At 30.6% G+C, this 15051-nt stretch overlaps 2 protein-coding genes across 3 annotated transcripts; one reads left to right on the forward strand and one right to left on the reverse strand.

Annotated features, from left to right (window-relative positions):
- Positions 1-1166: 1166 nt before the first annotated feature.
- Positions 1167-5490, forward strand: LOC108464354 (arginyl-tRNA--protein transferase 2). Of its 2 annotated transcripts, XR_001868277.2 has the most exons (7): positions 1168-1462; positions 1666-1704; positions 2114-2264; positions 2544-3683; positions 4017-4338; positions 5088-5337; positions 5417-5490. XR_001868277.2 is itself a non-coding variant. In XM_017764621.2 (6 exons), the coding sequence occupies exons 1-6, from the start codon at positions 1345-1347 to the stop codon at positions 5202-5204; spliced, it is 1887 nt and encodes a 628-aa protein (XP_017620110.1). In that variant the 5' UTR covers positions 1167-1344; the 3' UTR covers positions 5205-5490. The 2 variants fall into 2 exon arrangements, 1 of the variants encoding a protein (XP_017620110.1); XM_017764621.2 differs by having other exon boundaries at positions 1167-1462; positions 5088-5490.
- A 2819-nt stretch (positions 5491-8309) lies between these two features.
- Positions 8310-12001, reverse strand: LOC108461887 (chlorophyll a-b binding protein CP29.3, chloroplastic). Its single transcript, XM_017761862.2, has 2 exons — positions 11364-12001; positions 8310-8850 (listed from the first exon to the last, which is right to left on the reverse strand). The coding sequence occupies exons 1-2, from the start codon at positions 11865-11867 to the stop codon at positions 8533-8535; spliced, it is 822 nt and encodes a 273-aa protein (XP_017617351.1). The 5' UTR covers positions 11868-12001; the 3' UTR covers positions 8310-8532.
- Between the last annotated feature and the right edge of the window lie 3050 nt (positions 12002-15051).

Genomic DNA, 15051 nt, shown 5'->3' on the forward strand with positions numbered 1-15051 from the left:
TTAGAAATTTAGTCCATATTCTTTAACTTAATCATTTTTAGTTCCTATATTTTTTTAATTTTAAATTTTCAACCCTGACTCAAATGATAGTCCTTAATTTAATTAACTCAAATAACAAGCTTTTTCTATGAGAATTACGTTAAAATAACAAACAGACATGGTATTACACAGGTGACAATATGGTTACAGTATAATATTTTAGAAATAATAGAATTTAACTTAACAAATTTAACAATTATCGTTTGGTCAAAACTAAAATTTCAAAACTTAAAAAGTTAAAGGACTAAAATTATCAAATTAAAGTATAGGGACTAAATCATAACCTCTACATAATATAATGTCTAATAGCAAAATTTGACCATGTATATTTGGAGAAATAGATTTTCCTTTTGTACTTCTGCATTTATGTCCTTGGAATTGTTTAAGTATTGTTTAAATAACCCTTTTTTTTTAAATAGAAAGGTCCATTGATCTTAGATTAGGACAATCTAGATCTACTCAAGTTGTTTTATTTTATTTTATTTTACAATATCAAGTTATTTTATATTTGAATTATTTTTATTTAAGCTATATCGAGTTTAAGTGTCAAGTTTCCCTTAGTTAAGTGATAATATATTGGGATCATTTTGATTTATTGTCATTTTAGATTTCAATTTGAGTTATTTTAAGTTTAGATTATTTTTAGTTCAAATCAACTTTAGTTTCAGGTCATTTTAAGATTAGGTTAGGTAATTTTAAGTTGTTAATTTTTTTTTATAATCGAATTGAATCAAATTTAGATTAGAGTAGATCAAATTAGGCTTTTAAATTTAGATAATAATTTGTTATGTAAATGAAGGTTATTTGAACCGAATTGAATCAGCCAATCAAAACAGAAATCGACCAGGATGCTGATATGAAGAAGTGTATTAATCTGATTAACTCGGGAATTGCTATAGACCAATTTTTTTGAGAAAAAAACTGTTTAAATTAATTTTTTTGATAGTTTTATTATATTTTATAAATTTTTAATAATTTATTTAACTGAATTAAACGGATTGATAGAACTTACTAAACTGGCAAAATAATGATATGATCGATTGAATCTCTAGTTCAATTTTAAAAACATTGATTTTAATAACTTTAACATTTATTTATTTTTTTATTATATCATATTTTACATTTTAGTTTATGAGGGATGCTTGAAGATTGATTTATAGACAAACAAAGAGAGATTCCTCTAGTACAAAACGTCGTCGTTTAGCACTTTAAAGGTTAAAAAAATACAGCTTTGGAATTTATAGGCTTTAGAAATCCCAATATTTTTTCTTCTTCCTTTTTGTTTAATTTCCAAAGGATTCGAAAATGAAAAACGAAGCAAGCAGTAGCAATAGCAAAGAAGAAAGCTTGGTCGTCGATTGCGGCCGCCGTCGAAGCTCTTGCGGTTATTGTAAATCCGCGGGTCGAACCAGTATCTCTCACGGTCTGGTTCTTTTTTTCTTTTCTCGAGACTGAATTTCCCTGGATTTACTTCAATTTTTAATTTCGATATGGTTGACTTAATTTTCATCGATTTAGATATAGACAATAGTTAATTAATTTAATATATCGGTAATGATTCTGAACTATTTGAAATATTTGTTGATAATTTCTGATTTTTTTTTTATTTTGTGTTTTTTGTTGCAGGTTTATGGGCGCATAGTATTACAGTTAATGATTATCAAGGTTTTCTTTTAATTCTCAGAAATATTCTAAGCGGATTTTATGCTTTCGAATTTTAGCTGTGAAAATAAAATTTTGATCGTGTGATTCTCGTTATGTTCAAACGAAAAAAAAAAAACATGAAAAGTAGAAATGAAGAAGTGGAATGCGTGATTAGGCATTATAAATTTTATCGAATTTTTAGCTGTGAAAATGAAATTTTGACCATGTGATGAAAAAAAAAACACGAAAAGTAGGAACGAAGAAGTAGAACATGTGATTAGGCATTAGAAATTTCGGTTATTGCGAAAGAAAAAACTATTATTTTGTTGTTAGGAATGTGTGTAATTAGAGTAATGGGGGTAGTGATAAACTGATCATTAGTATCTTTAGATTTATTGGTTTACACTGTTTCTTCATTGCTTTTTATTAGATCTTCTTGACCGTGGTTGGAGGAGATCCGGCTGTTTCCTCTATAAACCTGAGATGGAAAGGACATGCTGTCCATCTTATACTATTCGTTTGAAGGCAAGTGATTTTGTTCCTTCTAAGGAGCAACGTCGAGTTTATAGACGAATGCAGAGGTATAGTCATGCTCATACCTTTTTTTTTGTCTCAGTTTCTAATTGCGAATTTCTAATTTTGATGCCTTTTTGTGTTATACAGTAGTAAGTTTTTTTTAATTGGACTGCTAAAGGAACATGCTTTTGTATTCTAAAATAAGCTCTTCTAGTTGAGCCGATTAACCATCATATGCCTAACGACCAAAAGGATTTCTGAATATGGACATATATTTCAACGTTCATTGGTTACTTTCTTTTGTAATGCGTAGATCCTGAGTTCTGACAGTAGCGTGTGCGTAGGTTTTTGGATGGCACACTTGAGGTGGGGAAACCAATGGAACTTGCGGATGATCCAAATGCTTCTAAGCATACAGGCAGCTCTGTCAATGATTTAGTCTCAAGCTCATCAGGGAATGAATCTTTATCTTGTGGCACTAAAAGGGAAAATAAGGCAGAAGAGTTTATGAACCATTTGTCTAACCAAATAGACAAAGTGGTACATGCATATACTGAAAGTGGTGAATTTCCTTCTGGAATTCAATTGCCAAAAGCTGCAGTGAAAATGGTTTCACATGCCAAAAGAAAGTTATCAGTTCAAGGGTCGGAAGATCTTCTATACTCCAGCAACATTGCCTTCCAGATAGCAGCCACTTTGAGGAGGACACGATCAGCTGAGAGGGATGTCCAACAATTAAGAACATCAAAGCATAGTGCAGAAGAAGTTGATCTGTGCCCCAAATCTATTGCTGAAAAATTGGCAGCCTCTTTAAATCAACTAGCAAATATTCCTGAGTTGTCTATTAGGGCATGCAATGGCCATATTAATTTTTATTCTACTGCAAAATGTGGATCTTCAGGTAAAGATGATCAAGTTGTTTCTTTGCCTGAAGAATCTGGGAGTAGAAATCAAAGCTCTTCTACAAAGAAGAGCTCTGAACACTGTCAAGGGCAAAAGAGGAAGCTTGAGATTCGTATGAAAAGGTCCACTTTTGATCCGGAAGAGTATGCATTGTATAAGTGTTATCAAATTAAAGTGCACAATGATACACCAGATCGTGTCACAGAAAGCTCATACAAGAGGTTTCTTGTTGACACTCCCTTATTTTTTGTTTCTCCATCCACTGATGGCATGGTTCCTCCATGTGGCTTCGGCTCATTCCATCAGCAATACATCATTGATGGCAAGCTAGTTGCTGTTGGTGTGGTGGATGTCCTTCCCAGATGCTTGTCAAGTAAGTATTTATTTTGGGATCCTGATTATGCATTTTTATCATTGGGTAAATATTCAGCTTTGCAAGAGATTGGTTGGGTGAAAGAGAACCAAGCCCATTGTTCCAGTCTTCAGTATTATTATATGGGCTATTATATACATTCCTGCCGCAAGATGATATATAAAGCAGCATATTACCCGTCTGAGCTTCTTTGCCCTCTTCGTTACCAGTAAGTTCTGCCTCCACTGACCATGTGCATTGACTCACACATTTGCTGATTTCTACATTTTGAATGTGCATTGGTATTGAACTTAAATTTTCTTAAGCAAATATCCTGAAACACGGGGCATCCAGCAATTTTTTAATCATTCCATTTTTCAATATTTTTTACATTTCTTTGCTCTCAATATCTTATACTCTATTTGGTCTTTTGTAGTTAGCCTATATGCAAAAATTTCATCTAGGCTGCCCTTATTGTATATAACTTGGACTTGAAGATCTTATATTTGCATGTACTGGTGGTGGTATTTGAAGTCTTACGAAGCTGAAATTATATTTCCAGGTGGGTTGCATGTCACATAGCGAGGCCGTTGCTTGATAAAAGGAAATATGCGGTCTTATCTGATTTTGCCAGTTTACAAGATGGGGAGTCCTCCCAATCCTGTATTCCTGAAAGTGCCATGGAATTGCAGCATGATGAGAATGGACTAGAAGACTCAAATGATGTTCTTATGGGTGAAGATGAACAGATGATTGAGATTGAATCTGAGAGCTCTGATGAAGAATTGGAGCCGGAAACTAGTGTCCTGGGATCTGCTGCAATAGATGGTGGTGATGTGACTAATGTTTTAGTTGGACTTAGAGGTTCTCGACTAAGATACAAGGTAAGTAAATGCTAGGTTCTTTTTATGCTTAGCTTTTATTTATATGCTAACAAGAGGAGATCAGAACATTAAGAAAAGGAGCTGGTAATAATCACCCCACAGGGAGTTTGCAGGCTTTTTATGTCTTGATTTCTTTTTCTAGTTCACAAGTGGCTTAAAAGAATTTGATGCAGCTAAACCGTACCTCTATGATCTATGCTATATAACTTACCGGTATATTTAAGAAACTGGGCCTTCGGATCAGAAGCTAAATATAAATCTCCTTTAATTGGTTAAAAGTACCATAGAGGCCCCTTACTAGGAGTCGGATTACATTTTTCCCCTTTACTTAAAAATGGGTAAATTAGTTTTTGTACATTAGATTAAAGAGCAAACTTGTAATTTCTATTAAAAATTTCATCTATTCCAACTGTTAAAAATTAGTGTAGCTAACAAAATAACCAGACAATTACATGTGACATGCCACATGTACTTTATGCTGACATGCAGAAACCAGTTTTTAAAAGGAGAAATGGATAGAATTTTTAACAGAAGGACCAGTTTATTCTTTGATCTAATGTACAGAAACTAATTTGCTCATTTTTTGTAGATAGGACAAAATGCAATCTGACATTTTTTGTAGATAGGACAAAATGCAATCTGACTCATAGTACAAGGGCCTCCCTTTCACCCCTTAATTGTCACATAGTGGCATCTGTTAGGCATTTCTATAATTGCTTTTTATTCTAATTTACTGCTTCTTTGCAAAGGATCTACAACGAGCATTTGGTCCCTCCGAAAGGAATTATTTGGAAACACAATTGCACAGTTACCAGAGAGTGGTGGGTGTAGAGCTGTCCGAGCGAATGGTTTATTCACTTGGCTAGACTTAATTCGATTTGGATGGCTTGAAAAGTTTGGTCTTGAGTCAATGTACCTTAAGTCTTCTAAGCTTTACTTGGAGTAGGGGTCACTTCAGTGTAAATCCATTCAGTTAAAGCAGCAAAGATTCCTTAATAGGTACGTCTATCACTCTTATACACATCCGACATGTTCTATTGGTTTGGCAAATGAAATTGGGTGCGTTTTTTCGTTTCAGGAACTCAAATATGCTTATGCTTTTTACTTGTAGTGACAATTATATGCCATTAAATAAGATTTGCTTTGCCATTATTGTAGTTGCTTTGACATTTAGTGTTTATACAATTTGGTCATTTCCCCAACCTTTTTCTTCTTTAGAAGTGGCATATTCTGATTATGTGTTGAAATCAATCAGATCAAATGAAATGCTATATTGCTTTGGTTTTCCATTTTTCTTTACACAGTTTTCAACATAAGTACATGATATGATGCTTCAAGAATTCTACAAATACATGAAATATCCATGTCGGGCATACACCCGTATTAGATAATCATATCTGAATAAGGAACTGCTAAGTATTTCTGCTTAATGTCCTAGTGCTACCTAGTTTTGCATTATGTCATGTTTCACCTTTCCCACATTTCAATGGATGCCAAGCCAGCCACAGTATATATATATATCTGTGTGTGTGTGTGTGTGTGTGTGTGTGTATTCAAGGTGTATGATAAATTTACATTGCAAATGAGGGAAAATAAACAAAAGACAAAAGTTATTAATACTGTTGTCTGAAGGGTTTATTTCAGGACAATCTCTAGTTTATTTACAAATGGATGGGTCAATATCAATCAATTATGCATATTGGTGCCTTATTAGGATAGTAGGGCCTAGCCAGATGAATGGGACCCTTTTGTTTCGCATGCCGTATGATATGGACAGTGAAGTTTCTACCCAGTGCCTATGTGTTGCGTCTTAGACATGTTATTTGGATGGCTCTAGTTGGTTCAAAAATTCCTAGGTTTTAAAAATTTTAGGTCATTTCGGGTTTGGATTATTCCAGATTTGGGTTGTTTTGAGTTTAGGTCATTCGGCTTGAGGCTTGAGTTTTTGGATTGAGCCATAACAGGTTTGGGTTATTTCATGTTTTAGTTGCTTCAAGTTCGCGTCATTTCAAGTTATTTATTGACTAATTTTGGGTTCGGGTTGCTTAATGTTTGGATCGTTTCAAGTTTAGGTCAATTTGAATTTAAGGTAAATTTGAGTTCAAGTTATTGAGTTTTCATGGTCAAATCAAGTTGGATCAAATTAGTTTAGGTCAATTTGAATTTAAGGTAAATTTGAGTTCAAGTTATTGAGTTTTCATGGTCAAATCAAGTTGGATCAAATTCGGGTTAATCATTCATCTTTCCAGATTCAGATCAAGATTGACATGCTAGGCCTTAAATGGATTCAGAGGAACTGAGTTCAAATTGACCCAACTCAAATTTACAATTCATTGCCAATCAAACAATATCCGAAATGTACTCCAAATGTCAGATTACTTATCAAATTTGAAGGTCGGTGTAATATTTGAGAGTGGTTGAATAAAATATTAAATTTATAAATGGACTTAGATAAAAAATTAAATTTATTTAAAATATATTAAATTGTTTTTATTTAAAAAATTAATAAAAGAAATTTATAATGGTAATTATATATTTAAATATAAAATTAAATAATCTTTTGAAAATTTTATCAATCAGATTTAGATGGGTTTAGGTTGGATATTTACAACTATGTACAAGTTGTGACTAATTTGATATTCGTATTTTAGATTGAACTGAGTTTAAGCAATTATGTATGATATCGATATTATATATCAATCCAACTCGAGCCTAATATTTTTAATCCATAACCAAAACCAGGTTTCTTTCTATATTTCCTACTATTCAAGGACGAATTTTCCTTTCTACATCGGGTTCTTCTTCATGGGAAGTTTCCTATAACAAAAATATCCATGAAAATGACATCAACAAGTACATCCATATAAACCATAAAATTTGAAATATGGTATCGCTAAAGCTCTACACATTTTTACCCCACAAATGATATTCACTAGTGGTTGAATAATTGAGCTAAATCAGGTTTGAATAGGAGTGAAGCGCAATATTAATATATTTTCTCGATATAAAGTATAAATTTAACATTTTATTCAATTTTATTTATATTTATAAGTGGTTAATTTAAGACAATTTGGATTAGCCCATATTTATTTTTTAATTTTTTAAAATATTTATATTTTTTAATTTAATATTTGATTATATATTTTTATTTATTATAATTACATATATGGATATCTTAATATTTTTAATTTTCAAATTATAATATTATATTACTATCGATATAATTTTTGTATTATAACTTACATAATATATAAATATAATATAATATAATATATCAAAAATTAGAAAACATGTCGAGATTAGGCGTTGATTGTTTAAACCCAAACATGTTTCATATTTTAAATGAGCCTAATTATTTTTTTTTAAGCCCCATTTTTGGGTCAAATATTTTTTGCCAAAATCCTTTCAAGTTTTAAGTGAATCTTCAAGTTTGGACAAATAATCTAACCATGAATAACTCTAAATGTTGTATATCACTATAAATTTAATTTTTATATGTTATAAATTTCATATTATATTAAAAATTAAAACGAGGTTAAAACCAACCACTTTCATACACCAATGAATCCATAATTATGTATAAAGTTGTTGATTTTAACAATAATGAAAGATGCACAACATTTTTTTAAATGAAATTCTTATTTTATTTGTGAAAAGAAAAGACAAAAAAAAAAACCACTCCAATTTGACAACCCGTTTCACTATTAATATATTAATAAAATATTTTTATTATTTAAGTCTTCGTCGATTGAATTTTAATTTGATTGGCATCAATATTGTTTTTAGTGCAGCAAAATATAGGTTCGAGTGTGTTGAAACGCATTATCCTCCTATTTAAGGGTTGGAGAGGGACTATAGATAATTCTAAGCATTGTATCAAAAATAACAAATATAATAAAAATCTACAATGAGATTAATGTTAAAAAAAATCATATTCATATTCAGCAAAACTAGCTTGCTTGAGATGAAAATTTTCTTATTCAAATATTAATTAAATTGGATTAATTATTTCATCAACCTATAGACAAGCCTATTTTCATGAAAATTTATTTTAAAAAAGAGGCAAATGTCATACAAATAAGCCACTTAACGTTTTTTTTTTTCTTTTTCATTCTTTTACAATAACATACCATATATTAAGTGTTTTTTTATTTTTTGAAATGGCCATATCCCTAATATAGGAGCCATATGAGATCAACTGTTAAAGCTAGCAATGAAGCTAATAGGACCCTTGCCAGTGTAAGCAGCCTGAATGCCAAAGATGAGGAAAGCAATCATGGCAAGCCTAGAATGCTTGATTTCAGCCAACTTGAGGTTATCAATTTTTTCAGGGTCAGAAGCTAAGCCAAGTGGGTCAAAATAGCCACCAGGGTATAGCCTTTTCTCAGGGTCAAGCTCAGCATTCCGTTGGAACTCAATGTAACCAATCACCAATACCTCAATCCATATTAATGTGGTCAATGAGAATGGAAGTGGTTGCCCTAAGTATGATGCTCCTTCCACTAACTCTACCTGAAAAAGGAAAACATAAAAAGGGTTAATTGCATTGGACATCCTTGAATTGTTGTCTAGATTTTAAATTGGTTCCTAAAATTTAGAACATTTAAATTGAGTCCTCAAAGTGTTAGTATTGCATCTATCAAATCTTTCTCTCAGCAACAAGTATTTGGTGCAATAGTAAGACACAAGATAGCATTGTTGAGAGGGACAATCACAAATCCCCAAAATGATTAGCTTTCGTAGATTGTAAAATAGATATGGAGGAAACCTTAGTTATACCAAAAAATCAAGACTTTTCATCAACCTAGCTTTCAATTTAGATGTTAAATACCAGCTTAAATTAAACCTATTCAAGGGTTAGGCTAAATTTCAAATTCTAATTCAGATTAGACTTGTTTATGGGTCAGGCTAACTACCCAAGCCTGAAGGTCTGCCTGAAATTTAGTAAGGTTTGAGTAAAAATATTAGATTTTAAAAATAAGCTATTAGACTCATTTAAATTATGGGTTCGACTCATGCATTCAAGGCCAAATCCCAGCTCAACTCATTTTTCGAAGCCTATAGTAAATCATATTATGTAATTTATAACACATAAAAAAATAAATATATAATAATATATAATCCTATAATGTAAACATTAAAAAAATGTTAAATTGTATTTTAAAAAATGAAAAAAATAAAATTATAAAAATATTTTTCAAAAATTTAAACATAATATGGATGGGTTTATTAGAATGGGTTTAAGTTAACCATTTGCAAATATGGACAAGATTGTGTAAAATTTTAAGCCCATATTTCAGGCCGAGCTTGGGTAAACACAAAGTGTGTTAATATTATACTTAAGCCTAGCCCAATCCATAAACATCTATAGTTTAAATCTGACATGGAACATATTTAAAATATGTGGATCAAATTCTAAACATGTGTATTATCACATGAATAACTTGAATATGACACGTTAAAAGAAATAGACAATGACAACAAAAGTACTATTTCTTTTTTTTTTAACACATTAGATCTACATTGTCCACACGATAGGTACAGACAAGATTGCAATTTGATCTCGTATGTTTCAAATATGCTCCACGTCAAATTTGAACTGATATTTAATGTTCAAGACAATGAATAAAAGACTTGACCAATACAATATTAATACTTTGAGAATTCGATTAAAACGTTTGAAAGTTTAGCAACAAATTTATATCTTAAATCGAAAATGTTTGCTACAATTAACCCAAAAACATGAATTAAGTAAATTCCATGGCCTACAAAGAACAAAAAAATCAGCATTTAAATGATGATGACAAAAGAAGTTTGTTCATCTTTGATACTGCCATGGATATCAACATCAGCATTTGTCAATTATCAGCCAATGCAACCATAAATTTCGTTTGGATCATATGAAGACACGATTGCATTGAGAAAAAGAAGAAAATGGGTTGTGGAAAACAGCCATTGTTTGTAATTTTCAGATGGTCCCTCGATGAAAATTTGCTTTTATGAATGAAAGGGAAACCAACCCATTTTATATCCCTCCAAAGGACAGATTTTTTTTTATACATCTATCATTTTCCTCCACTCATTTTTTTTTAGTTTCCTCCCTAAACAACAATAATTTTACATGTTTAGGTGGGTCGACGATCGTGTCACTAACACCCATTTCAAAAAAATTAAAAGGTTTAATTGAATTTTTTATTAAAAACTAAAGATTTAATGAATTTTTAAAAAAATTGAGAGGATTAATAATTTTTTAAAAACAATTAGATGGTTTAATTAAAATTTTTAAAGTTTTTGGAGTTAGAATTTTTAAAATTTTTGAGAGGCTAATTGAAGTTTTTAAAATTTTTGTTCTACACATAAAAATATAATAATAATAATAATACTTTGATTATAAAAAAATTATTAATAAAATTATTGATAAAATAAAATCCATTAAATTTAAGTCAATCACATGTCAAACCCTAATATATTATTCCAAATAATAGACAATATATATTAATATATATATATATATAAAAGAAATTAGGTGAGAGAATTTTAAAATTCAAATAACACTTCACAAATTTTAACAAATATTTATATTAAAGATTTAATAATGAAAATTAATTTATCCTTATATTCTATCGTTATTTTGTCATCACGCTAGTTTTCAAAAGCGACGAGAGTGATAGGCAAGGCCTCCCAAAAATTGAAAAATTGCATTTCCTCCTTAAAATGTATAAAATTATAAATTATTAATGATAAAATTTTACTTTAATCCTAAAAATAATAAGATTTTAATTTAATTCTTTAAAACTTATAAAGATATTAACTAATATAATAGTAAAATTATATTTTAACTCTTATCAAAATTTATTATTTAATTCTGATTCCAAAATAATTGTTCTAATAAATTATGTTTTTGATAAAAAATTAATTTACTCTCCACTAATTTATTATTTTTTAAGTAAAAAAGAATGCAATCTGATTATGCAATATAACACATAAAATTACATGCAAATGCAAGAACTTCTAAAATGACATACCTTCCCTGCGTCTTGCCATGCAACGCCGGTGAGTGCCTCAACGGCGATAGCACCAAGCGTACCCAACATTGCCCATCTCCCATGAATCAACTCACACTCTCTAAACCTTTGAATCCCAAAAACCTCCGTGTACGGCTGAAACGGCGTCGGTTTCAGCTCCGCCGTCTCGCTAATCACCCCTATAATTTCACCAGCCACATTCTTGGCTAAGTTTTGGTCCAACGAGTCCAAATCGTACTGTAAGTATTCAGCCGGTTTAGCAAACCCGAAAGGATCGAACCCACGGTCTCCGATCATTGTACCGTCAAGCCATTCCGGTGGGTTTGCGCCGGGGAACCAAACAAGGCGATCGGATGGCCGTTTAGGGGCGGCCTTTTTTGGTGGGGGTGGTGCTTTCTTGGTTCCAAAGCCGAACCTAGCTTGGATTCTACCGGAGCTTGGGTTAGAGGTTTGGATACGGGTACCGAAAAAATGTGACACGGTGGCAGCTGTGGTGGTTGCCATGGCTGAGGAGTAGGCAGTGATGGTGGTTGAATTGCTTTGGAGGATATTGAGTCTACACGTATGCAAAGTTTGTACGATATATATCGTGTGTTATGAAAATTGGGGAATCACATGTATTGAAAAATGTCTAGTTAATTATGCCCTTTGTTTTATTTTTGGTTAAAATATGCTCCAAGTCCTTATGCTTTTTGTACATTTAGAATTAGTTCTTTACTTTTTGAATTGGTTAAAATATGATCCAAGTCCCTATATTCTTCATATATTTGGAATTATTTCATCTACTTTTCGAATTTAAAAATTAAGTCCAATTGTTAACACCTTAATACTAATTTTGTTAAATTTTTTGGCCTAACCTTTTGAAGTAAAACATTTCTCATTTAGTAGTCATGTGGCAAAAAAATAACGTAATCTACTTAGATTTAATAGAAAAAATTTAACGATATTAACAATTGCACTGACATTTTATAAAAGTAGTGGGACTAAATTTCAAATATATGAATAAGATAGGGACTTGGAGCATATTTTAACCTTTGTATTTTTACTCAATTTTTTTGTTGTTCCTATTATTTTAGTTTCAGTTAAATTATTATTTTAATTTCTCTACCATGTAAAATTATGCATTTAATTTCTATACTTTAATTTAACACATTTTAGTCTTTACTTTTATAACGTTGTTAGTCAACACAAATTGTTAAACCATTAATTATTCTCAATAAAATAGTGATATGAAATAAATAAAAAAATCCTTAAACATTCAGTTAACATGTAAATTTATTGATCTGATAAAGTTATTTTGACTGTTTTTTTCTAAATCACGTTACCGTTTTACCTAGAATAGTTAACTGTATCAACAATTTCAACTGACTAATAACATTATGAAATAGAAATATCAAACTATGTTAAATTAAAATATAAGTATTAAATTATAAAATTACCATAGTACAGGGACCAAAATATAATTTTACGTTTAGTTTTTTTTATCAAATTGATGAGAATGAGAATTTTAGGGCTCTCATTTCTGGCTTATCCATCTATGGGTGAGGTTGGATATGGTTTCATGGCTTCTTCACCTTATTATTTTGTGGGGTCTTATGGAATTTTTTTTCTATCATTTTCCAGCACAGCTTTCTAGGATTCCTTTTAACCAAACAAACAATTAGATTGTTTTATAATGAGAAAGAAAAAAAAAATTGGGGTGCTATATTGAAGAAAATAAATAAATTGGTGAAAATATCTTCATCCAATTACTCAATGGGAAAGATGTTACAACATCAAGTGGACAAGATTTATATGGGCAGATTTAACTATGATTTTAAGAGAATATTTTTCCCATATAAATTATATTTAGTTGATTCCGAGTTCGATATGTTTAGAGTTCAGGTTACTTCGAATTTAGATCATTTTAAAATTGAATCATTTTGAGTTTTATGGATTAGTAGGGGCGAAATCATAATCGTTTTACGGGCTAGAATTAAATTATAATTTTTTTATGTATTTAAAGTGAATTTTTATCTTGTATTAACTTATAATTTCATTGTTTTTGAAGAGATTAAAAATAAATCTTTTTATTTTGCTGGTCAAAGTACAATGATAATTTCTAATTTTATAATTTATAAAGGGATTAAAAAGCAATATTCTAATTTTGGGAGACCCAGGCTTCTACTTGCCCTTTCTATAGATTCGCCTCTATAGATCAGGCCATTTAAGAATCAACTCAAGTCATTTCAAATTTATGTTACTTTGAGTATTGGTGCTTTTAAGTTTGAATAATTTTGAATTATTAACTTTATATAGTCAAATCAGATTAGTTCAGATATATTCGAATTTTAGATTCGAGACAGAACGAAGAGTACTACCATATATATAGACTTGGTTTGGATGCTAACAATTGAGGAACATGCAACCTAATCATGCATGTTGTATACTTCGCCAGTCTCTGTTTGTGTTGATGAAAGGAACAATGTATAGTTTGAGTTTATGTTCTTCTACAATGGATGAAACAGATAGCTATTGCTTGAGTGAATGCTTGCGTTAACTTTTCAAAGCTTTATTAGTTTATTGCTTTTGTTGGTGTGTAATGGCGATAAACTTGATACTATGGTTCAATTCTTCAGCTGCTGAACTTTGGCTCCAACCAGTCACATTACATCATTCGTGAATCCAACCCCTAATCATAAAGTGTGGACAATCTAAATTCATATAATTCGATTCCAAATTGATTTAAATTCAAATCCATCTAAAACTAAAATGATCTGAACTCAAAATAATTCGATTTCATTATAACTTGACCCAGATTTTAAAAAAGAAATTGAATCTTAAACTTAAATAACCCAAACTCAAATAACTTAAATACTAAATTTGACACAAGCCGAAACCACTGAAAATTTTTAAAACTTAAATTGAGACAATTTAAGTTAATATGACCTAAAACTAATCCCAGCTAATGAGATGACAAAGTTTAAATCCGTACAATATTTGAACATGTACACAATATTATAACATAATAAGTTTTTATTATTATTATAATAACAGGGTAAAGCTCAAACAATTAATGCAACTATCACGACTCGAACCTAAATTACACCTAAGGCGGTGAACACCCTTAATTATCAGGCCATAAGTTGATAACATAATAAGCTTTAATAAGCTGTGATTAGTCCATTATTATTATTATTATTTTAACATAGTGATTAGTCCATTATATATGCATTGATCAGAAACTATTCTTAGCAAAATTGGGCCAACATTTTCCAGAAAGAGGATACAGTTTCACCATGAAAAAAGCCCAAATTTGTGATTACTACATTCTTGACCTTACAATGACCCAAAAATAATAGGGCTTTGGCTCAATTCTAACAATGTTCATGCAACACACTCATGCTCAATGGCATTTTGATTTATGTGATTTATTTAAATGTTTTATAAATTTATTTCCTACTCTAAAATGTTTAGTTTTAACCCTCCAAAATTTTATAATTTTATTTCGGCCTCTTTTTAAGTAGAATTTCTGGGTTCGCCTTTGAGGTTGGGTAACAGTTCACACAAAGACGTGCGGAGAACTGTAAGAGAGAGGTTATGATGTCTCTAGTTAAGTAGAAAGGTAAAAGGAGAAACATTATCCCTTCCCACCATTAGAGACAAATATTTATAGTCAAGGGTGGTCCTTTGGTAACTCGGGGTCTTA

Source organism: Gossypium arboreum, chromosome 10 (assembly GCF_025698485.1).
Source record: "Gossypium arboreum isolate Shixiya-1 chromosome 10, ASM2569848v2, whole genome shotgun sequence".
Classification (NCBI taxonomy): domain Eukaryota; kingdom Viridiplantae; phylum Streptophyta; class Magnoliopsida; order Malvales; family Malvaceae; genus Gossypium; species Gossypium arboreum.